The sequence below is a fragment of the Silurus aristotelis genome (genome assembly GCF_946808225.1).
Source record: "Silurus aristotelis genome assembly, chromosome: 1".
In the NCBI taxonomy this organism is placed as follows: Eukaryota; Metazoa; Chordata; class Actinopteri; order Siluriformes; family Siluridae; genus Silurus; species Silurus aristotelis.
The window spans coordinates 33706182-33730509 of record NC_139574.1 but is presented as its reverse complement, the minus strand read 5'-3'; the positions used below and the strand labels follow the sequence as shown (position 1 = coordinate 33730509).

Sequence of the window (24328 nt, the reverse complement as noted above, 5' to 3'; positions counted from 1 at the left end):
ATATTACTTTCTGATTTGTGTTACCTCTTATATTTTCCAATACTTCCTTACTTAACTTTTCAGATGGATTATAATAATTTATAACTCTAACACTTTGGTTCCCTTCCCAAACTTCCGTCACAACCACCTCTTTGTCTACACTCTCTCTAACATTCCTATATCCCACACCATGTTTAACAAATCTAGCTATCCCACCACCATTAGCTTGCTCCTATCTTTCCGGACTACCACATATCCTTGCAATACAAAATTAAGTTGGGGTTTGAGCCAGTTTTCCTGAACACATATTATGTCAGTTTTTTTTTCCTAAATCAGAAATGAACTTTTTAAACTCCGTTCCATTAGCTATTAGGCTTCTTGCATTCCACTGGAGTATTAACATCACTATTATGTACCGCCACATCCTGACTGAGTGTATGTTGTTTGCATCTTTAACTTCTCATTTATCATATCCACTGAAATACCTTCGATCTCTAGATACTTTTCTGCTGCTTTGATTATAATTTTGATTCTCTCAGTCTGGCTTTCAGTTTGTGCCGAACAGTTCACTACTTCAGCCATAAAAGTAACGAATGCAACATTGTCCTTAACCCCAACCTTCTCTTTAGTACTTTCCTTTGCCAATACAGTCTTTTGTAGTATGATTTCTTCACTCTTTCCTCCAGATTCCACATTCTGTCCTACTTTTCTAAGGGCCTCAGAATACGACAATCCTTCCTGAATTCTAACATTTTGTACTTGAGCGGCATGTTTACTCACACTGCATCCTCCATATCCCGCACTGTGATCCCCTCCACAATTACAACACTTGGATTGAACTTCTTGCCCGCACTTTCCATATTCATGCTCTCCACCACATCTCGCACACCTCTGTTTGCCGCTACACACCGCTGCTACATGACCGAACTTTTGGCATTTAAAACATCTTAGGGGTGGGGGTATATAGAGTCTAACTGGAAAACTCATATACCCCAACATGACTTTACTTGGTAGTTTTTCCTCATCAAAATAAATCATCACGGAGAGACTGTCCCCCCTTTCATTGTTTCTATTGCATTTAAGCCTTTTAACGTCAATCACTGACGCTGCTGTAAGACATTTCTTAATCTTTTTAATTGGAACCTCTGTAGGAATCCCTGTTATTACCCCTCTAACCCATTTCTTTTCTTCTTGAATTGAACAAACCACTCCATGATCGACTTTACTCCTACAGCCCTTTTTTGTTGCATACTGTCCTTACAATATATTATCAGTCTTCTATCTCTCAGCTTCTTCACACTTTCAACCAGTCCTATCACATCCTTTATTGCTTTGGACAGCTTTAGCGGGTTTATAACATTGAAGGATCCGTTTACAAGTTTCATCACTACTTTATACACTTCTTTCCTTCTTCTTGTCAGATGCGACCAATTCTCACTATCATATCCAGATGCGCTACTCTTCTTCCTTTTTTTTTCCGTTTTTCTACTTCACTCCATTCACTACCTCCATTCCTGCCTTCATGCGCTTCAAACATCTCACCCTCTATTTCTGGATCACTTCCGGAATCTACTCCACCTCCTACCATGCACTCTCCAGTCACAGATCAGCTGCCGCCAAACTGCCGTACTCTCTCGACCAACTCCAGGTTGGATTCCTTGCCATCTTGGTCTGTTTGGACTCACAGTTGAAAATGTCCTACCTTAAATTTAAATGTTAACAGTTCCTGATAAAAATGTCCGACATACACAATTTAAATAATTTTAAATAGAAGACAGTTTGAGCTTCACTGTGCATTATTCAAAGTTGATATTCCTCAAAAAGATAAGTTATAGAAAGTTATAGATTATGAAGTACAGTGAAAAAAATCTTGAATTGAAATTACATTTTTCTTCATATATAAATACATGGAATCAAAAGCCACGTGTCTCATAAGTTTATATTTTAAATTGAATGAAGATATCATAAAAAATGGGATTCCAACAAACATTTATCTGAGACTTTGTCTGGTTCGCCTCGCCCAAATTTTAGGACTCACAGCTGAAATGCTCTACCTAACTTTAAACGTTACAGTTCTGACAAAAAATGTGCTGCATACACAATTTAGATATCTTAAAAAGAAGACACTGACACTTTTATTAACAATCATTCAAAGTTGATATTGCTCAAAAAGACATTAAGTTATAGATGATGAAGTCCCATAGATATACATTTCCTGCAGTGAACATTATTTTTATGTAGTATATAAATGCATGAAATCAGTCCTGGAGCAATCCAGAAAAGTACTGGGTTCAAAGCCACATGTCTCATGGGTTTATATTTTACATTTTATAAGGATTTTAATGATAAATAAGATTCCTACAAACATTTATCTGTGACTATGTTTGATCCTTTTCTCCCTCCACCTGTTTGAGAGCCACCTGCTAAACTCAGGTGGTCATTTATACTCTATTCCAGACCTGGGCAAGCTACGGCCCACAGGACACATCCGGCCCTTTGTTCGTCCCTGTTCGGCCCGCGTGAGGCCAATCATTAATTATAGGGATGCACCGAAAATTCGGCCGCCGAAATACCCAAATCACTGAAACAACACGGCCGAAACACAATTGTAATGACGCAATTAAAAAGCGCGGCCAGAACACGGTTATCTGGATAAGAGTCAACATGTCTGCAGTGTGGACTTATTTCAATATCTCGGAGAAAGACCCACGGATAGTGATTTGCAAAACATGCAATGCTAAAATTGCAAGAGAGGGTGTATCTGCAAAGAGTTTCTCCACATCGGTTTTAATTTATTACCTGAAATTCAAACATCTCGTTTCTAAATATGAGAAGAATGCGGCACAGAAAAAAAAAATTAAATCCAAACACGCGCACTCCGTCTGTAGTGGACGTTTTTGAAAAGGCAAGAAAGTTTTCCAGTGAAGGTGCCAGTCTGACACAATTCTGGCAGAGCACTTCAGGTCAGTGTCACTGCTGGACTTTTACTCCCCCCTCAAGGAGGAGAACTATCCACACCTGATGAGGCATGCTCAGAGGATTCTAGTCCTCTTTGGAGCTACCTGTGTATGTGAACAGACATATTGTTGAACTTCATTAGTGATGAAGTTCAACAAATCCAAACACAGATCCTCTATCACTGATGACCACCTCTCAGCTGTCCTTCGCATAGCCACCTCAGACATTCAGCCAGATTTTAATGCCCTTGTTCAAGCCCAGAACAGACTGGATTATTCTCACTAAAGAGGTAAAATGACTTTACAAGTTATTGTCTGTTGTATTGCTGTATTTCTATAAACTTAAGTTGTTTGTTGTTTTCCAATGTAATATAAATATTTACAGAATAATTTTATTCTTCGGATTATCAGTACCATCTATTCAAAATATATAATTTAGTGCAAGTTATCGTTGGTGTGGTCCTCTGACACAATTCAGGTTTCTCATGTGGCCCCTTGTAAAAATTAATTGCCCACCCCTGCTCTATTCATACAGTCTGCATATAAATGAATGTCTGACCATTAAAGGTTTTGTTACACATGTTTGGATATTGATATTAATTTGGAATTCATATTGATGGCCAGGTAGCCAGACAAGCTATTGTTTTACAGTCATGGCCATTCATATTGATATCCAGCAATTCCAATCCCAACAATCCACACACACACACACACACACACACACACACACACACACACACACACACACACACACACACACACACACACACTTACTTTTCAAGCATTTCTCTTATAAAAACAAACAGGCAATAAAACCTATACAATAGTATAGAACTGTAAAGGGAGATATATTTTAATTTTTAGATGTTAAATAGAATCTCCATGCAGATCTCCAGCTCTGTTGTTACTTCACTCCGAAAATATTTTCCACATCTCTGATTTGTGCAAATCTCAGACAAACAACTTTTTTGAGTCCAGTTAGTGAGAGCTGAAACAGCTGTTTGTGCAGAACTGAGACCTGCATCACTTCCTGGTTTCTGTGCACGTGTGCTGCTTCGACCAGTAAGAGTTTGTAAAGAGCAATAAAACTAAGACTTACACATGTGGGGAATAAAATCCACCCATATCGTTAGAATCCTGCACTTATTGGCTACATTTTCCATCAATCATTTTATTTCCATAATGTTACAGGCTGGAAATAAAAGGTTTGAAATGAAAGGTGGTGCAGAAAAGACACCTGTCTATAGAGAGGAGACTCAAGCCCGAGGTTCCGCCTCTTTTTCCGTTATTTATTTATTTATTTATTTATTTATTTATTTATTTATTTATTTATTTATTTATTTATTTATTTATTCATTTTTTATTTGTGGTTTCATTTGTTTTGTAACACCATATTCTACCAGCCATAGTTGTTTTGTTTATTTTACTAGCAAGATGTCGTTTTTTATGCGAAAGATATTCGGAAACAAATACACACAAACACCAACCAGAGTTCTGTGACATAAACAAAAGAATAACCATCTAAATTACAACACTATTGTTTGGTTGGAGCAAAAACGCTTTACAGCATGTTGTTTAGTGGATGTACAAAACGGTAATCTGAAAATTAGCTTGTCCTCAATAACATTAAAACTTGAGTAAAGCTATGGGATCTAAAATCCACCTGCCTCACACAAATGTTTATCATCCAGAAATACACCCCATGTTTGCATGCTTGTTTGCTTTGTGTGAGCTCAGCCAGCTCTGTCTCTACAGCAGGGGTCACCAACCTTCTTGACACCGAGAGCTACTTCTTGGGTACCGACTAATGTAAAGGGCTACCAGTTTGCTATTATTATATATATATTAATTGAAAATGTTATTATTAATAATTAATGATATTTATCTAGAACAGTAGTGTTAAACTTAATTGCACAGGGGGCCAAATCTCAAAGTACACTTTAGGTTGCGGGCCGAACAGGATAAACATTTATTGAACACACTAAAACAATGTTTTTTTAACAGAAATATGAATAAAAACATAGGAATATTATTCCAAAATAAACAAACTTAAACTTTAAATAAATAACTCTCCATAAAAATATCTGATGTCAAAATTATACAAGTTAGAAATATGAACATGCTGCGAAAAAACTCTGAACAAATAAATAAAAAATTGTGCTTTTAAGTAAACGTTAAAATAACAAATAAAAAAAATTCAGATTTCTTACGCCATTTTATAAATGTATAAACTTAAACTTTAAATTAGTTTAAATACTTTGCTCTCCATAAAAATATCTCCTGTCAAACACCAGACGTCTCACACATTCATCATGCAGTTCTTCAGAAACTCTCCCTCAGTTAATAACCTGCTGATGTGCCTCGGATTTCTCCTCTGTTTTCACACCAGCTTCACTTTGTAATTTTGCTCTGGTGAAACACGTCTGCTGAAATGTCCGATTCTTCTTTAACTCTTCTACTTTCTGTATCTTCTGCTCTGCATTCAGGTTTTTCAGCTTCAACTGATGTTTTGCCTCGTAGTTCCGTCTTAGAATCAACTTTTTTCTTCGACATTGTGAGGGGCTTCACAATAACTGTACAATAGGGTTAAATACATCTAGAGAAGCTCGATTTGATTGACGCTGGATTGTTTCCAGGTAGCTTAGCCTTCGGTAAGGCAGCTGAAGCGCTGCGTTATGGGATCTGTAGTTTGTGTTATCAGCGCTTCATATCACCGGAACATTAATAACTATAATAATAGATCTATATGAAATCATCTCGCGGGCCGGATTTGACACCGAGTTTGACACCCCTGATCTATGTGAAGACACTGATCATGTTAATGATTTATCATAATAATTATCAACAATGATTTAACAAGGTAGGAAACAGATATTTTTAGAAAAGGCTCGAGGGGCGACTCATGTGGTGACCCCTGGTGTATGGTTAAGAGACAGTGGCATTGAGTAAAAGACAGGAGGCGGAGCTGGAGGAGCAGAGCTAAAGATGTTGAGGTTTTCGTTGGGAGTGAGAAGGATGGACAGGATTTGTAATGGGACAGCACATGTAGGACTTTTGGAGACATTGGGAGAGAGGCGCAATTAAGATTGTTTGGACATGTGCAGAGGAGGGACCAGGCAGGAGAAAAAAAAGGCCAAGGAGGAGGTTTATGGATGTATTGAGGGAAGTCATGCAGGTAGTTCATTTGGAAGTGGGAGATGTAGAGGAGACATAAAAAAAAGTAGTAATCAGAAAATGGTTTAAGAATGATAATTACAAGTTTGTTTAGTCTTCACTTCATATTTTTTTATTATTATTAATATTATTAAACTTGAAATCATACACAGCCTTGCCACAGGCTTGCTCATAAGGGGTAAATTAAGCGAGGCGGCATTATAGCTAGGCTAAATCCACATCAACAATCTCTCCCAAGCATATTCCTTGCTAATGCATGGTCTCTGGTGAACAAAATGGATGAACTGCTGCTCCGGAAAACATCACACAAGCGGATTAAGGAATGTAAAGTAATGATTTTTACGGATTTTTCGGGGGTCACAGTGTTTATCGTGCGGACAGGACGGCAGGGGTGGAGGTCTGTGTATTTATGTTAACAAATCACAAAAAAATATGCCAGGGCTCTTTTCGAAAATGCTGTCAGTGATTCCCTATCCACTATATCATAAAAAACCAATTGGCGTTTATCCTGAATATTTGCGTGAAATATGAGTGAAATATCGATCATTTGAAAAATTATTAATTTGTCAATTATGAGGCCCATAAATGAAATCAGTTAATTTGTCGATTGTAACATCAAATTCTCATTGCTGTACTGCTTCTCTGTTGTAGCAAATAGTAAAAATGAAATCCTATTAAATGCACCCAGATTAAAGTTAGTTTACACCTAGGTGACTGAATCATCTCAAAGGTGACTGTTTCCTGCAGAGATTCGCCGTCATGGGTCCAAGGATCTTCTGAAGGTGTGCGTGGTGTTGAACAGAGGAGAAGGAGAAGGCTCTGGATCCACACAGATCTATGACGTGCCGTATGAGGAAGTTCTGGAAGGCATTCCCCCTGACCCGGCCCGAGTCTGACCCCCGACCACCTGCAGAGTACGAGCTTCCCTGGGAGTGGAAGAAGGAGCAGATTGTTCAAGTGCTGTCAGGTAAGTACAGCAGTTTTGCTCTGGTCCGGAATTTTACCAAACATGATTTATAACATGATTGCAAAAAAATTATAATAATCCTGTCACATGACCTCCAGAAGATTCCCAAATCAAGTAAAAGGATTCTGAGTGTCTATTTCTTTAAATACCGGTAGATGGTATTCATAATTAATTAATATAATCAAGGAACAACTTAAGGGTTTAATTCTTAGCTCAGGATTTTGCCTTTAAGAACTTTCTATTCATGTTTCCTTCTGTCTACATGGGTCTCCTTTATGTTTTTGGGTTGCACTGGAAAGTCTCAATTTCCTCATTTTGTGTAAAAAGTGACAAAAGAAGTGACACTGATCTGACTGATGCATGAGTGAGTGAGATGAAGCTATAAACATCAATTCGGAACCAGTATTTACTATTAAATTGAGATTACATGACCCATGTCAAATCTTTTTTTTAAAGAGGAACCTTTCGTTTTACAATCACATTGCTAATCAAAAGCAGTATCTGGCCAACAGCTGAGTACTAAACAGAACATGAAGATGAATTAAGGTACCTTTTGTAGATAAAATTTGATTCAGGTGGTCATTCTTAATAAATATGGAAGAATAAAATGTAACAGGGATAAACGTATAGGGACACATCTATGACTTTATATTGCAAAGCTATTTATTGTTGTGAAGCTGCTTTGTGACAATGTCCATGTTATAAAACGTGCTATACATAAAAAAAAAAGAATTAAAATAAAATTGGATTGAAATATACTTTGTTTCATGTTCACAATATAAGATACCATGTTATGATATTAAATCTATATAAAGTACTTTAATCAAAGTAAAATGAATAATAAGCAAAAATATATCAGGCTAGCAAGATGACTTGCCTATAACTCTGATACTGAGAATATACTCTTTCTCTAAGTCATTATCATTCACAAATTAGCAGTAGGTAGCAGAACCCAGAGGATCCTGACAGTAGGATTTACTCAGTGGTTATGAAATCATATTGTATCTTATTTAATCAGATTCAGTGGCATCGTTGCCTTAAGAAATTAAACCCCTAGTGTACACATCCAAAAAGTAATAGCATTTTATAAAAAAAAAAGTCGAAATGAATTAGTTCTGTTAGACAGGTTGTTAAAATTAAGAGCGAATTATGAGTTTGAGAGCAATGCAATCGTTTCCGTGACAAAACAAATTGTGCTAACACCCCGATTACAATCAAATGAATCCTGTTAGTAGACTGCTGACTCCGTCATTTTGTATGTGGATCAATCTTTCTTCATCATCATATTCTTGATGAGTGAAGAGAGGCATATTTATGGCAAGAGCACTGCAGCCAATATTATGCAGTTCATCATGTCAGCTGTCTGAGGTGAATCACTTAGTCTGGCTGCTTGAATGATAATAGCTCTTAGATGCTCACAACTAATATTATGTTTTGGGATTAAATCTTAAAAACATAGGAGTAGGGCTGAATGTTTGATATAATGATTGCTCTATTCTGGTAATTTTTTTTGCTCTCTTCTCATTTCTTTATGGTAGAGAGATTCAGTATGGGTTTAGGTTTACAACTCTCTTTCTCTCTCTCTCTCTCTCTCTCGCTCTCACACACTTTCTCAAGCTGGTATCATGGCAGCGTCAGTCGTCAAGAGGCTGAGGCTCAGCTGCAGAACTGTAAGGAAGCCAGCTTTCTGGTGCGTGACAGCGAATCAGCCACCAGCAAATACTCTATTGCTCTCAAGTAAGCCTATCTTATATATATATATATATATATATATATATATATATATATATATATATATATATATATATATATATATATTTGAATTACAAATGTGTTATGCCCACACACGGTGCACAAAAGATTTTTCTTGGTATATATTTTACAATTCAGTCTGTGGAACTGTCCTGAAGAAATTAACATCTTCTTCCAAAAATAATACCATTAATTAGTGCTTCCATGATGATTGCAGAGAGCCTGGTCCAACACTTTGTCCTAAAAACAAAAAAAAATTCCTATAGGTGTTCAATTGGGTTGGTGGTGATCTTGTGAAAAAAACATTTTCAACCCCATGAAGCCCTTCAGCCGCACTGTGGGTGAAGAGGCTCACAACAGGATAGAAACGCTTCACCATAGCAGATGAAGAGGAACATTCTATCGATTTGCAGTGATGACTCTTTTTAAACAAAGTGGAGCCAAACCACACTCATGAAATGCACCCTGGAGTATAACAAAGCCATTGTTTGTTGTTTTTTCCTTTCATTTATATGTTTGTGGGGTTGTAAGATGTTAAAAGTGACCTGACTAAGCATTTTTAAATAAGTTGATCTAAATGATATAAAGTCCTCCTTCTTCATCCCCCTCTCTTTCATTACTTCTTTATCTTCAGGACCAGCCAGGGTTGTGTGCACATTATTGTAGCCCAGACCAAAAAGAGTGTGGTTACACACTGGACCAGAGCAGCTGTGTTTCCCAGCATCCCTGAAGTAGTGCACCACTACTGCACCCAGCGTCTGCCCTTCACCGGAGCTGAGCACATGACCCTCCAACACCCTGTACCCCGTACACACTGATCATCTCCTAACACAAACACACATCTTTCTGCAGACACACGATGGAAAACTATACACTGCAGCTATAAATCATAAATGACTCCACATAAATGTGCTCCAGCGGTCCTCGGCATGGAATCCACTACCATAATCCCAACCTAATACTCATCTTTCCTCCCTGTATGTATGTGTCTGTGTTTTAAATTAAAGAGAACGAGACTTCCAGTACTCTATACTGTGTTCCCAAAGCCTTATAGTAAGTCCTCTACTAAATTTTAATGATCCAAAAAAATGTTTTTCCATATTGCTTAGGTTTAGACACTCCATTATAGTTTATTTGGGAATAAGTTTCCTTCACATTCTTTTTATCTCTTTATCCGGTGCCTTCTGGACACTGCAACTGTTATATGGTTCTAATCATCTCTCTACTTATAGTGTCTCTATTCTAATTACACTCCCGAGGCAGCAGAGGCACTAATGAAACTCATTAGCTCCCCCAATGACTGCAACCACACACTGCAACAAAATGGACTCCATAATTAAGATTTACCTGTTAAAATACGAGTTGGCTAATGTCAGCTGTTTGCTCAGTAAACTGGCTCAAGTGATTAACCCATTTGCTTGTATGCCCTTTTCGGCTGATTGAGCAGTCATGTTTGTGGTGTTAAGATTTTGTGTTGCGTATGCACTCAAGGTCGACTAGTGCCAGAGGATGTGTGGCTGCTGCTGGGGAGTGCACCCCTCCAATTGATTTTACACATTAAATATACTTGGCTGCTGCTGGGGAGTGCACCCCTCCAATTGATTTTACACATTAAATATACTTTCGATATGCATTTTTTTTTTTCCAAGCATGTTATGTTGAAATTTGAAAAAGGGAACATGCCCATGACATAATGATGCAAGTGCAAGTTTAGAAAATTGTTACCTAAGTACAATTTAAGATCATGCAAACCCTTAAAGATTTAATAAATAAAGTTTGAAAATATGACATTGTGTGATGTATAGGGCTGAATATTATACTCTCTCTCACACACTACACTGTCAACCAACCTGAAATGCCTCACATGCAGAATTGGTTGTGTGCATCCCCTAGAACTGTGAAATCAATGACACTGAAACAAGCCGTCTCCATCTCATACGGGAACCTCCACATGTCAGATTTTTGCTTCATTAGAGATGACAAGTTTGCAATGCTTAAAAGGTGAATGAAAGCTGTTACTACACTGTAGTAGTAAATAAGAGGAACAGATATACAAAATACACTGAAGAACTTTTTTTCCCCCCCATTTCTATTTTACATCTGTAAGTTACAATATATCTCCCTTTACAGAGAATAGAGTATGGCCAGGTAGCCAGACAAGCTATTGTTTTACAGTCATGGCCATTCATATTGATAAACAGGTAGTTCAGTTCAGAACTTGTGAACTGGACCATTGGATTGGGAGGCAGTGGATTCCCCACCCAGTGGAAACCCTTCACAAAAGTCCACCATGTGACTGCATAAGGCCAAACCTTCTAAGGCCAAAATCTCTATTCCTCCATTCCTGACTGAGAAATTTTTTACATCCCTGAATGCATTGTTGCTGATCATTTTGTAGAAATGTAGGAAGTAAGAAGTGACAATATTATTAAATAGATTTGGGAAATGACTGCTGATAAAAACACAAATACTTAACTTTGAACAATTTATTTACAAAAAACATTTAATTTAGGAAAAATGTAAATTAGTAAAACAAAAAAAAACATAAAAAAAAAAATAAAAAAAAACCCACACTCCAGCAAATGTGTGTTGGGAATTTGATGACGACATCCCCCTAAAAACAAATACAAAAAGAAGACATTTAAATATAGTAATAAAACATTTTCCCTCAGTATGTGGACAGCAGCAGAATCACTGCACTACAACATACATTTCTGTAGGTTAGCTTTCAGAAATATCCATTCTTTTTACGAAATCTGTTATTTTCTATACAAGAAAACATTTCATAAGGAACCATACTGATAGCAAACATGAATATATAAAATTTACTACTTTTTACACAGGTTTAAACATGTGAAAGTTCCAATTTGTGTGTGCGCGTGAATTTATACATACACACAGTGCATATATTTTTTTTCCCCACATTAATGTTCATATACTATTATCCAATTATGGAACGGAATATGATGCAAAACGAGTATGAAATTTTATTCAGAAATGTAAAAATAGACACTTCAGAAGATTAAGAGCTTTAATTATATGCAGAAAATTAACAGTTTCATTCTGCTGTACTGAACCTGTTCCCCCCCCCCTTAATATGTACAATGTCCCACGATCATTAGAATAGTGCTTACAGTTAGTTTTTATTTTATTTTTGATGAAGCTACAAATAAATGTATTACCTCTGGTTCGACCCTCAGCGAAATGGACGCAGTTGTATTTGAGGAGATAATACTTTGGATTTCTCCTCAGTGCTGCACTCACTCTTTCTAAGAAATCATGGGGAATCCCCGCTTCTTGTCCATACACAATGTATCTGTTGCCTTGACAGAACTGGTTTATTGGCTCTGTTCCCACTTCCTTACCTAAAAGGGAGCAGAAGTATGTGTTTTGCTGTAAAAAAATATATATATGGTATTTAATGTTATATAGTATTAAATAGTTGTTTGTTTTTCCATCTTTATTGTGATGCTACAGGAATAAAGGGGGCTGAGCTAGACAGAAGCAGTTAAGTGTTAAATGGCCACATAAACATGGAATTCAGTACAAGGGCAATAATCTCTACATTGTGATGTTATGATTAGACTTTAAGGGTTTTATGTTATAAAAAAAAAAGCCTGAGATGCTCTAATGTATACACCAATATATTAAGTTAAATAAACATTAAATTGTTGTGTCATTTATATTGAAAATTGCATGGAGATTTACGTGTAAAATGGATGATGTTCTGGTCCACATCAGAGAAACAAACACCAGCGTGATAATCCCTCGCTGATGTGTGTATGTATGTGTGTGCATGTGTATATATGTATGTGTATGTGTGTATGCAAGTGTATGTGGGCGTATGTGCGCGCGTGTGTACGTGTGTGTGTGCGTGCGTGTATATTCGTGTGTGTATGTGTGTGCGTGTATATGCGTGTGTGTGTGTGTATGCGTGCGTGTATGCGTGCGTGTGTATGTATGCGTGCGTGTATATTCGTGTGTGTGTATGTATGTGTGCATGTGTATGTATGTGTGCGTGTGTGTGTATGTATGTATGCATGACCCGGCCCCTCTGTCAAATTTTAATGCCCATTGTGGCCCGTGAGTCAAGTTTGCCCATCCCTGGGCTAGATCCTGGGACAAGGATCAGGTCTCCAATTTTAAGTTCCTCTTCCAGTTCCTGATCCTCCTGTTTGATGACTTCAAACCCTTCAGGTACATTTCCAAGGCCGATCCTAATCGTGCTCTACAAAAGAATTTACCCAACACAGAATATTGTCAGCTAAAAGTGTAAAACTGTGACTAAGGATTGTGCATTAACACAAACATTCATAATATGTCTAATCATGTCTACTTATTTTCTTTTAATGAACTTTATTTTAATTCATATTTATTTTACTTAAAATGTTAAAATCTATAATGTAGCATTCTGTACTACACTAAAAAAAAAGGTTCATAAATTTAACAGTAAAACAGTATAAATGCTACAGGATAAAACCATATTTCAAAAAAAACTTGCAATAACCATAGTATTTACAGTGAAAACTGTAATTAGATTTACAGAGTAAGACGATAAATTTAACAGTTAAACATTAAAGAATTATAATTTTGTCTTTCTATTTTACAAAAGGGAATTACCTTTGGTACAAACTTATTTTTTCATTGTAATGTTTCATGGAATTGCCCTCCTAACATATCTTATTACAAATACATAAACATATTCGACACCCCTGTGCAGTGTGCAATTGAAAACAATGCAGGACAGGACATAAAACATTTAACATATGGCTGATAAAATCATCTTTGTCTGTGTAAAGTTCTAATATACGACTTCTTTGAGATAAGAAAAATAAAAAAATAATAAAAAATAAAGTTAGCTTAAATTGTCTGCCTAAAACGCTTAAAAACGTCCACCTTGGCATTTGATTATTTGATTTTGAGGAACTGAAATATTGTTCTGCTGTAATTAACATTTATTTTAAAATGTTTAGGGTGTGAAACGATATTTCTGAAATTCAGTTCTGTTTTGTCTCTGTCCTCAGGAGTTTGTTTTAACAAAACAAAAAAAAGTAGGAAAAAAACTTCAACAAGCATTTGAAAAGGTAACCGTTAAGCATCATCCAATCATGATAAACGTTGCACCGTGGCGCCAGTGGGTAAAGAATTTGATTGGCTGAATACTGTTTGCTTTCTCGCATTTCAGCAGTTTTAAACCGTAAAAAAAAAAACTATTAAAATCGGAAAAATATCCAGTACAATGTGTGTCCTGTACAACCAATACCGTTCTTAGCGTATTTGTAACGGTAAAGTTCTGGCAACCACAGCCCTTATCACACCTGCTCAAATCATTACACTTGCCCATTTCACAACCAAATGTTCACTTACTGTCAGAAACTCTTGGGACACGGTGCACGGCCAGATTATCCAGATTATCCAGGCAAAAACAGGGCGATGCAGGAAAGACAAATACAATACCGAAAAAAAAAAAAAAACCCAGTAAAAAAAATATATCTTAGCCAGCAAACTGACAAATACAGCGAGGGCAGAAAAACAAACAAAAAAGAAAATAAAAAAAGATTTGTAATAATAATAATAATAATAATAATAATAATAATAATCCAGCGTTGATCCTCCGGGTAACGGAGACGCAGAATGGAGCCGGAGCGCCAAGTTAACGTATTTGGTGTCCTTAAATACCGGGAGGCGCGGGAAAAACGCCAAGATGATGGCCGCCGACCCGGAAATGCGTGTCGCGGAACCGGAAGTGCCCGCTGTCTGTCCTGAAGATCCTGACACTTACTACATAATATATCCCACCCACGACAAAGAGATAATCAATGCTGTTATAATGTCATCATTTTAATAACTTGTCGGTGTACACGCCGATGCTGTGTTCTGTGATACCAGGGGAAATTCTCCTAAATAAAATCTCTAAATATCTTGTGCAGTCATGTGAAAAATAAACATTAAAAAAAATCATAAAATACAGTTTGTACATACAGTATGAACAATCAGGAGAGTTTGCCAAGAGACGAAAACCACTCGGGCAGAACTTCAGGAAGACCTTGCATCAGCAGGTACTGTTGTTTCAAAGAAAACTATAAGCAATGCACTGAACTGCCATGGCATCCATGCACGCTCTTTATGCAAGACTCCATTGCTGAACAAAAAGCATGTTGAGGCTCGGTTGAAGTTTGCGAAAGAGCATTTGGAGAAGCCTGTGGATTATTGGGAGACTATAGTATGGTCAGATGAAAGCAAAATTGAACTTTTTGGCAGTCATTCTACACACCATGTTTCGAGAAGAAATGTCACTGCCCACCACCCCAAGAACACCATACCAACAGTTAAGTTTGGGGGTGGAAGCATCATGGTTTGGGGCTGCTTTTCAGCAAGGGGTACTGGCAGACTTCATATTATTGAAGGCAGGATGATATTTATATATAAAAAAAAATATGATTTAATTTTGACAAATCAGTTTAAGAACTAAAATGAATTAAATTAAATTGTATTATTATAATTATTAAGGGTCAAAAAGGGTGCAACAATGTTTATAATCTGCAAAAACTACTGCCATGTAAATGTGTGTTGTGTGGAAACTCACCAAGCCCTGTCCTTATAGTTACAGCAGCCCCTGAAACCACAAACTCACACAAATAGACTGGCAGTAACTAGTAATTCAGACACAATTCAAATTCAGTATGAAAATATACTTTGTTTTATTGATGTTAAGAACATAGTACAGAATGCTACATTATAGATTTTATTAACATTTTAATGCTGTAGTTGATCACGTATCTAAAGCAGGATTTGTTTAAATAAATATGTATTAAAATAAAGTACATTTGAAAAATAAGTAGACATTAGACATATTATGAATGTTTGTGTTAATGCACAATCCTTAGACACAGTTTTACACTTTTAGCTGAAAATATTCCCTGTGTTGGATAACTTATTTTGTAGGACAAGTTTTTGATCGCCCTTGGATGTGCCCCGGAAGGGTTCGCAATAATCAAATGGCAGGATCAGGAATTGACATTAGACCTAAAACTTGGAGACCTGTTCCTGGTCAAAAGAGCGAGCCATTGCGGGGGATCAAGCCTCGGATACCATCACGCTGGTGTTTACTGCTGTGAAGTGGTCAAGGATATCATTCATTATCAATCATTCATTAAAAGTGTGTATAGCAAAGAAAAGAAGACCTGTATACAATGTCCTGGAATACAACTGTCCATTTCGCTGCTGGAGGTCGAACCAGAGGTAATACATTTATTTGTAGCTTCACCAAATATAAAAAATTTAATAAAAAATAACTAAGCACTATTCTAATGATCGTAGGACATTGTACATATTAAGAAAGAAAAAGCAGGTTCAGTACAACAGAATGAAACTGTTAATTGGCTGCATATTATATAATTAAATCTCTTAATCTTCTGAAGTGTCTATTTTTACATTTCTGGATCATAATTGGATAATAGTATATGAACATTAATGTGAAGAAAAAAAAATATATGCACTGTGTGTATATATTCACACACACACATATTGTAACTTTCACATGTTTAAACCTGTGTAAAAAGTAGTAAATTTTATATATTCATGTTTGCTATCAGTATGGTTTCTTATGAAATGTGTGTTTTCTTATATAGAAAATAACAGATTTTGTAAGAAGAATGGATATTTATGAAAACTAACCTACAGAAATGTATGTTGTAGTGCAGTGACTCTGCTGCTGTACACATACTGAGGGAAAATGTTTTATTACTATATTTAAATGTCTTTTCTTTTTGTATTTGTTTTTAGGGGGATGTCGTCATTAAATTTCCAATGCACAATTGCTGGACTTTGTTGTGCGTGTGTTTTTTTTTTTTTTTTTTTTTTAATATATATATTTGTAACATTTTTCCTAAATTAAATGTTTTGTTTTGTTTTTTGTAAATAAATCGTTTAAAGTTGATTATTTGTGTAATCAGCAGTCATTTCCCAAATCTATTTAGTAATATTATGTCACTTCTACAAAATATTCAGCAACAATGCATTCATGGATATAAAAGAGGCAGCAGTACTTCATTGCATTTCTCAGTCAGGAATGGAGGAATAGAGATTTTGGCCTTAGAAGGTTTGGCCTGATGCAGTCACATGGTGGACTTTTGTGAAGGGTTTCCACTGGGTGGGGAATCCACTGCCTTCCATGTCAACCCAATCCAATGTTCCAGTTCAACAGTTTTTTGCACATAATAGAGTTCACCATGAGCAAATGGGTTCCACCAATCATTTCAGTAAAACCTGCAGCAGCTCCCTGCCGAGTTCTGGCCAGAAATTCACAACAGCTTTTTTGATTTGTTAACATAAATACACAGACCTCCACCCCTGCTGTCCTGTCCGCCCGGAAAACAATGTGACCCCCGAAAATCCGTAAAAATCATGACATTATATTCCTTAATCCGCTTGTGTGATGTTATACGGAGCAGCAGTTCATCCATTTAGTTCACCAGAGACCATACATTAGCAAGGAATATGCTTGGGAGAGATTGTTGATGTGGATTTAGCCTTAGCCTCGCTTCATTTATCCCTGATGAGCAGCTGTGGTGACTGTGGCAAGGAAAACCTCCCTTAGATTTTATGGTAGATGGTAGAGAATACCTCTAGTCCTTTTCGTGCTGAAACATAAAAAAACCCAGAAAAAATCTATTCTGATTGGATATATGTAATATTAATAGTGTAAAATGAATCCGCTAAATGCTTGCGTATAATTATAAAAAGGTACAATTGCAGTACACCTAGAGATAAATAATATCAAAATTATTTTACAAGGAAAATAAATAAAAAATCATATCATAAATACAATATAAAATAAATACTAATTATATATACATATAAATTTAAAATAAATACAATTAATTAAATACATTTTTTATATTGATTAAACTGAGCAATCAATTAAATTTGTATAAATATATATATATATATATATATATATATATTTTTTTTTTTTTTTTTTTTTAAGTGAATTAAATAGTTTACATTTGTTAGACCTGATTTTGGTAATACAGATTTGTGTGTGTGTGTGTGTGTCTCAAATTTAATATTTACATTTTGAAAAATATATGATCTACTTAGCTGCTTTACTTATTTCTGCATGTAACAAATGTCTTAATTTCTTCCATCTATGCGCAAAACAAATTTTATTAATCTTATTGCCACAGTGACACTGCGCTATTCCGAGTTTCTTTTTAATACTCCTGCCATTGTTTTGTGTATGATTTCAAGTTTAATAATATTAATAATAATAAAAAATATGAAGTGAAGACTAAACAAACTTGTAATTATCATTCTTAAACCATTTTCTGATTACTACTTTTTTTATGTCTCCTCTACATCTCCCACTTCCAAATGAACTACCTGCATGACTTCCCTCAATACATCCATAAACCTCCTCCTTGGCCTTTTTTTTCTCCTGCCTGGTGGCTCCATCCTCAGCATTCTCCTACCGATAAACCCCATGTCCCTCCTCTGCACATGTCCAAACAATCTTAATTGCGCCTCTCTCCCTATGTCTCCAAAAGTCCTACATGTGCTGTCCCTCTAATAAACTCATTACAAATCCTGTCCATCCTTCTCACTCCCAATGAAAACCTGAACATCTTCAGCTCTGCTCCTCCAGCTCCGCCTCCTGTCTTTTACTCAATGCCACTGTCTCTAAACCATACAATATCTCAGGTCTCACCAGAGTCCTATAAACTTTCCTTTTACTCTCACAGATACTCTTCTATCACAAGCTATTTCTCCATTCTGCATTTAACAAAAATAGGAATTTAAATCTAAATTATTTGTTTATACTATTACTATTAACTTTTAAATGAGAGTGAACTTAATTTTGAAATAAAAATCAATACATCCATAACTAAATCCATTTAAGATGTAGGTCACATTATTGCTATCTATCTAGCAAAGGAAAGAAAATAACCCTTACCTGCGTGACTGTATTATCTGGTCTACATGTTCTAGACCAAGAACAATCTCTAAGGAAATAAACAGAATACATATGTGTGAAGATCATAATCATCATTTTTGATATTATAATCTATGCAACTGTATTTCTCTTGATGTGTGATACTGTATGTACAAACTAATTATGACTTTTTTTTTTTTTTAGATTCACTCTGTTTATTTTTCACATGACTGCACAAGTTATATAGAGATTTTATTTAGGAGAATTTCACCTGGTATCACAGAACACAGCATCGGCGTGTACAAGTTATAACATTATGACATTATAACAGCAGTGATTATCTCTTTGTCGTGGGTGGGATATATTATGTTCAGTAAAACCCCGTTGTACGAGCATAATTCGTTATTGGAAATTGAAGCAATACACCGCAAATTACCGTAATGTAAACATAATTTAACACTTACCCATGTGATAGTGGTTGATTGTGAGTGTGAGACGCGCACCACGCTCGTAACCTCCTCGGTTTCCATGGTAATTCTATTTACTTTCGTTTTCACAGCACCATCACTGATTTTCTTGGGACATGTTTCAAGATTTCTAGTGAAATAAAAATATAAAACTAAAAAAAGTAAAGTTTTTGCTGCACTGAACAACGAGAGCGACCGAGTGATACGTCATCAACTAAGCGACTGATGCGACACCCCGCCGAAAACAGGAAACCGGTAGTGTAGGTTTGCTCGTGCCTTCCAAATTTGCCCGTGAAACAGGGTAAAATTTTGCCAGCGAGTTTGCTAGTACAACGGGGTTTTGCTGGTAGTAAGTGTCAGGCTCTTCAGGGCACACAGCGCGCACTTCCGGGTCGGCGACCATCTTGGCGTTTTTCCCGCGCCTCCAGGTATTTAATACGGTGGCCGAGAAGTGCAAAACACATTAACAAATCCGAAAACAAATTAACAAATCCGAAAACAAATTACCAAATCCAAAAACAAATGACCAAATCCAAAAACAAATTACCAAATCCAAAAACAAATTAACAAACCCAAAAACAAATTAACAAATCCAAAAACAAATTAACAAATCCAAAAACAAAACAAAAAATTCAAAAACAAAACAACAAATTCAAAAACACATTAACAAATCCAAAAAACACAACGACAAGCCAGACAAACCCGGAAAAGGTAGGTATAGTTTGCGAATGGAAACTTACAGATCATTGGACAAGACACCTGTCAGTCAAGATGTACAGGTGAGTGACAGGTATCTCGTCCAATGATCTGTAAGTTTACGTTCACAAACTATACCTACCTTTTCCGGTTTGTCTGACTTGTCGTTGTGTTTTTTGGATTTGTTAATGTGTTTCGTGCAACGATTCAGACAAACCGGAAAAGGTAGGTAGTTTGTGAAAGGAAACTTACAGATCATTGGACGAGACACCTGTCATTCACCTGTATATCTTGACTGACAGGTATCTTGTCCAATGATCTGTAAGTTTACGTTCACAAACTATACCTACCTTTTCCGGTTTGTCTGAATCGTTGCACGAAACACGTTAACAAATCCAAAAAACACAACCACAAGTCAGACAAACCGGAAAAGGTAGGTATAGTTTGTGAATGGAAACTTACAGATCATTGGACGAGATACCTGTCACTCAAAATTTACAGGAAGTACAACTTTTTTCCCCCCTTTATTTATTTATTTATTTATTTATTTATTTATTTATTTATTTATTTATGTTTTTATTAAGCAATTAACCATATACAAACAACATGGCAATAACATGTACAATTTACATTACAATACACAGAACAGGTGCATAAAAATACAAATATAAACACATACATAAATACAATTTATAATAATAATCATCAAATTAAAGTAAAAAAAAAAAAGGGTAAAAATAAACAGGGCTATGGTTTATTCTGTAAATCATATTTTTCTATAAAGGACAAAAGATTCATTGCATTTTTCTTTCTAATCACTTTTAGGGCTGTTGTGAAAGAAATAAACTCATTATAAAATGCAAAAAAAACAAAAAAGTTGGTTTCAAGTATTTCGATTTTGTATATAAAATTTTCCCATCAGAAGTATATTATTAACAAGAAAGTCGTCTCTGTTATTGTTTATCACAGTTTGGGTTCCTTGGTGGTCTAGTGGTTAGGATTTGGTGCTCTAACCGCTGCGGCCCGGGTTCGATTCCCGGTCAGAGAACCGAACCCAGCCATTAGAGTTACACAAACAGTGCCGGTCCCAAGCCCGGATAAATGGGGAGGGTTGCATTAGGAAGGTCATCCAGCGTAAAACATGTGCCAAATCGTAAGATTTCTTAGATCTTTTTGTCATGATATACTGCAGCATCTCCAACATCACTGCATATGAATTTCCTTCCTCAAAGTATCTTTGGATTAATTCCAGTGTCTCCTTGCTTGCCTATGTTTATTTCTTTTATTTTTTATATTTAAAGGTGCACTAATCCAAATAATATAAAAAAGTTTAAAGTAAACAGACAATTTTACACATGTACAAGAAACAAAGTTATGAGATTTCATACTTCCTGTATATTTTGAATGACAGGTATCTCGTCCAATCAGTTTCCATTCACAAACTATACCTACCTTTTCCGGTTTGTCTGACTTGTCGTTGTGTTTTTTGGATTTGTTAATGTGTTTCGTGCACCGATTTTGAATGACAGGTGTCTCGTCCAATCAGTTTCCATTCACAAACTATACCTACCTTTTCCGGTTTGTCTGACTTGTCGTTGTGTTTTTTGGATTTGTTAATGTTTTTCGTGCACCGATTCAGACAAACCGGAAAAGGTAGGTATAGTTTGTGAACGTAAACTTACAGATCATTGGACGAGACACCTGTCACTCACCTGTATATCTTGACTGACAGGTGTCTTGTCCAATGATCTGTAAGTTTCCATTCGCAAACTATACCTACCTTCTCCGGTTTGTCTGGCTTGTCGTTGTGTTTTTTGGATTTGTTAATGTGTTTTTTAATTTGTTAATGTGTTTTTGGATTTGTTAATTTGTTTTTGAATTTGTTAATTTGTTTTTGAATTTGTTAATTTGTTTTTGGATTTGTTAATTTGTTTTGGGATTTGTTAATTTGTTTTCGGATTTGTTAGTGTTTTTGGATTTGTTAATTTGTTTTTGGATTTGTTATTTTGTTTTTGGATTTGTTAGTGTTTTCTAATTTGTTAATTTGTTTTCGGATTTGTTCATTTGTTTTTGAATTTGGTACTTTGTTTTCAAATTTGTTAATTTGTTTTTGGATTTGTTAATTTGTTTTTGGATTTGGTAATTTGTTTTCGGATTTGGTAATTTGTTTTTGGATTTGTTAATTTGTTTTTGAATTTGTTAATTTGTTTTTGGATTTGTTAATTTGTTTTGGGATTTGTTAATTTGTTTTCGGATTTGTTAGTGTTTTTGGATTTGTTAATTTGTTTTTGGATTTGTTATTTTGTTTTTGGATTTGTTAGTGTTTTCTAATTTGTTAATTTGTTTTCGGATTTGTTCATTTGTTTTTGAATTTGGTAATTTGTTTTCAAATTTGTTAATTTGTTTTTGGATTTGTTAATTTGTTTTTGGATTTGGTAATTTGTTTTCGGATTTGTTAATTTGTTTTTGGATTTGTTAATTTGTTTTTGGATTTGTTAATGTGTTTTGCACTTCTCGGCCACCGTAATTTAAGGACACCAAAGACATTAGCTCAGCGTCCCTGCGCTATTCTGCTTTGGCTTCCTAGTTATCCTGTTTGAACGCTGGATTTATTTTTTTATTTTTTCTTCCCTCCCTGTATTTCTCAGTTTGCTGTCTTAGATTTTTTTTTACTGTTTTTTATTTCGGTATTGTTTTTCCCTGCATCGCCCTTTTTGCCTTGATAATCTGGATAATCTGGCCGTGCACCGTGTCCCAAGAGTTTCTGACAGTAAGTGAACATTTTGTTGTGAAATGGGCAAGTGTAATGATTTGAGCAGGTGTGATCAGGGCTGTGCATTTTACGGTAAAAACCTGCAGCTGTGGTTGCCAGAACCCAGAAAAATACGGTAGGAACGTTATTGGTTGTACAGCATTTTTTTTTTTTCACGGTTTATAACTGAAATCAAACAGTATTCAGCCAATCAAATTCTTTACCCACTGGCGCCAAGTTGCAACGTTTATCATGATTGGATGATGCTTAACGGTTACCTTTTCAAATGCTTGTTGAATTTTCCTTCCTTAAAACAAACTGAGGACAGAGACAAAACAGATAATTGAATTTCAGAAATATCGTTTCCCACCCTAAAAAATGTAAAATCAATTTTAATTACAGCAGAACAATATTTCAGTTTCTCAAAATCAAATAGACAAATGTCAAAGTGGACGTTTTTAAGCGTTTTAGGCAGACAATTTAAGCAAACAAATGTTTATTTTTTTTTCTTTTCTTTTTAATAGAAGTCGTATATTAGAACTTTACACAGACAAAGATGATTTTATCAGACATGTTAAAATTTATGTTATTATTATTATTAATATTGTGGTTTTCAATTGCACACTGCACAGGGGTGTTGTATGTTTATGTATTTGTAATAAGATATGTTAGGAGGGAAATTCCATGAAACAACCTTACAATAAAAAAAAGTTTGTACCAAAGGTAATTTCCCTTTTGTAAAATAGAAAGACAAATATATTTCTTTAATGGTAAGTAATACAGTATATTGTTTTTACTGCAATAAACCACGTTTTCATGTTTTTAACTGTCAACTTTATGGTCTTACTCTGTAAATCTATTGACAGTTTTTTCACTGTAAATACTATGGTTATTGCAAGTTTTTTTTTTTTTTTTTAATATGGTTTTATCCTGTAGCATTTATAATGTATTTTACTGTTAAATTTATGGACTTTTTTTTACATTGTATTACAGAATGCTACATAGATTTTATTAAAATTTTATTTCTGTAGTTTATGTATATAAAGCAGGATTTGTTTAAATAAATATATATTAAAATAAAGTACGTGTAAAGAAAATAAGTAGACATGATTAGACATATTATGAATGTTTGTGTTAATGCACAATCCTTAGTCACAGTTTTACACTTTTAGCTGACAATATTCCCTGTGTTGGGTAAATTCTTTTGTAGAGCACGATTAGGATCGGCCTTGGAAACACACCTGAAGGGTTTAAAGTCATCAAACAGGAGGATCAGGAACTAACAGAAGAAATACAAATTGGAGACCTGATCCTGGTCCCAAGCGTGAGCCATTGCAGGGGATCAGTAAGTGAATGTTATCACGCTGGTGTTTGTTTTTCTGATGTGGACCAGAACATCATCCATTTTATATGTAAAACTCTAACTCTCCATGTAATGTTCAATATAATTGACAACAATTTAATATTTATTTAACTTAATATATTGGTGTATACATTAAAACATCTCAGGCTTTTTTTTAAATAACATTAAACACCTAAAGTCTAATCATAACATCACAATGTAGAGATTATTGCCCTTGTACTGAATTCCATGTTTATGTGGCCATTTAACACTTAACTGCTTCTGTCTATCTCAGCCATCTTTATTCC

At 35.4% G+C, this 24328-nt stretch overlaps 2 protein-coding genes across 2 annotated transcripts in view; one reads left to right on the top strand and one right to left on the bottom strand.

Moving 5' to 3' along the window:
• Positions 1–24328, bottom strand: part of LOC310733830 (uncharacterized protein) — a gene marked incomplete at its 3' end in the record, with an annotated part of 115945 nt that overhangs the window by 5514 nt on the left and 86103 nt on the right. The window lies entirely within an intron of this gene.
• LOC310733818 (SH2 domain-containing adapter protein E-like) lies at positions 6367–9957 on the top strand (the record flags this gene model as incomplete). The annotated part of the gene is given in 7 exon segments (XM_083555253.1): positions 6367–6376; positions 6858–6982; positions 6984–7077; positions 8595–8814; positions 9464–9503; positions 9506–9540; positions 9542–9957. Coding segments are annotated over 7 exon segments (630 nt in total). The 3' UTR covers positions 9648–9957.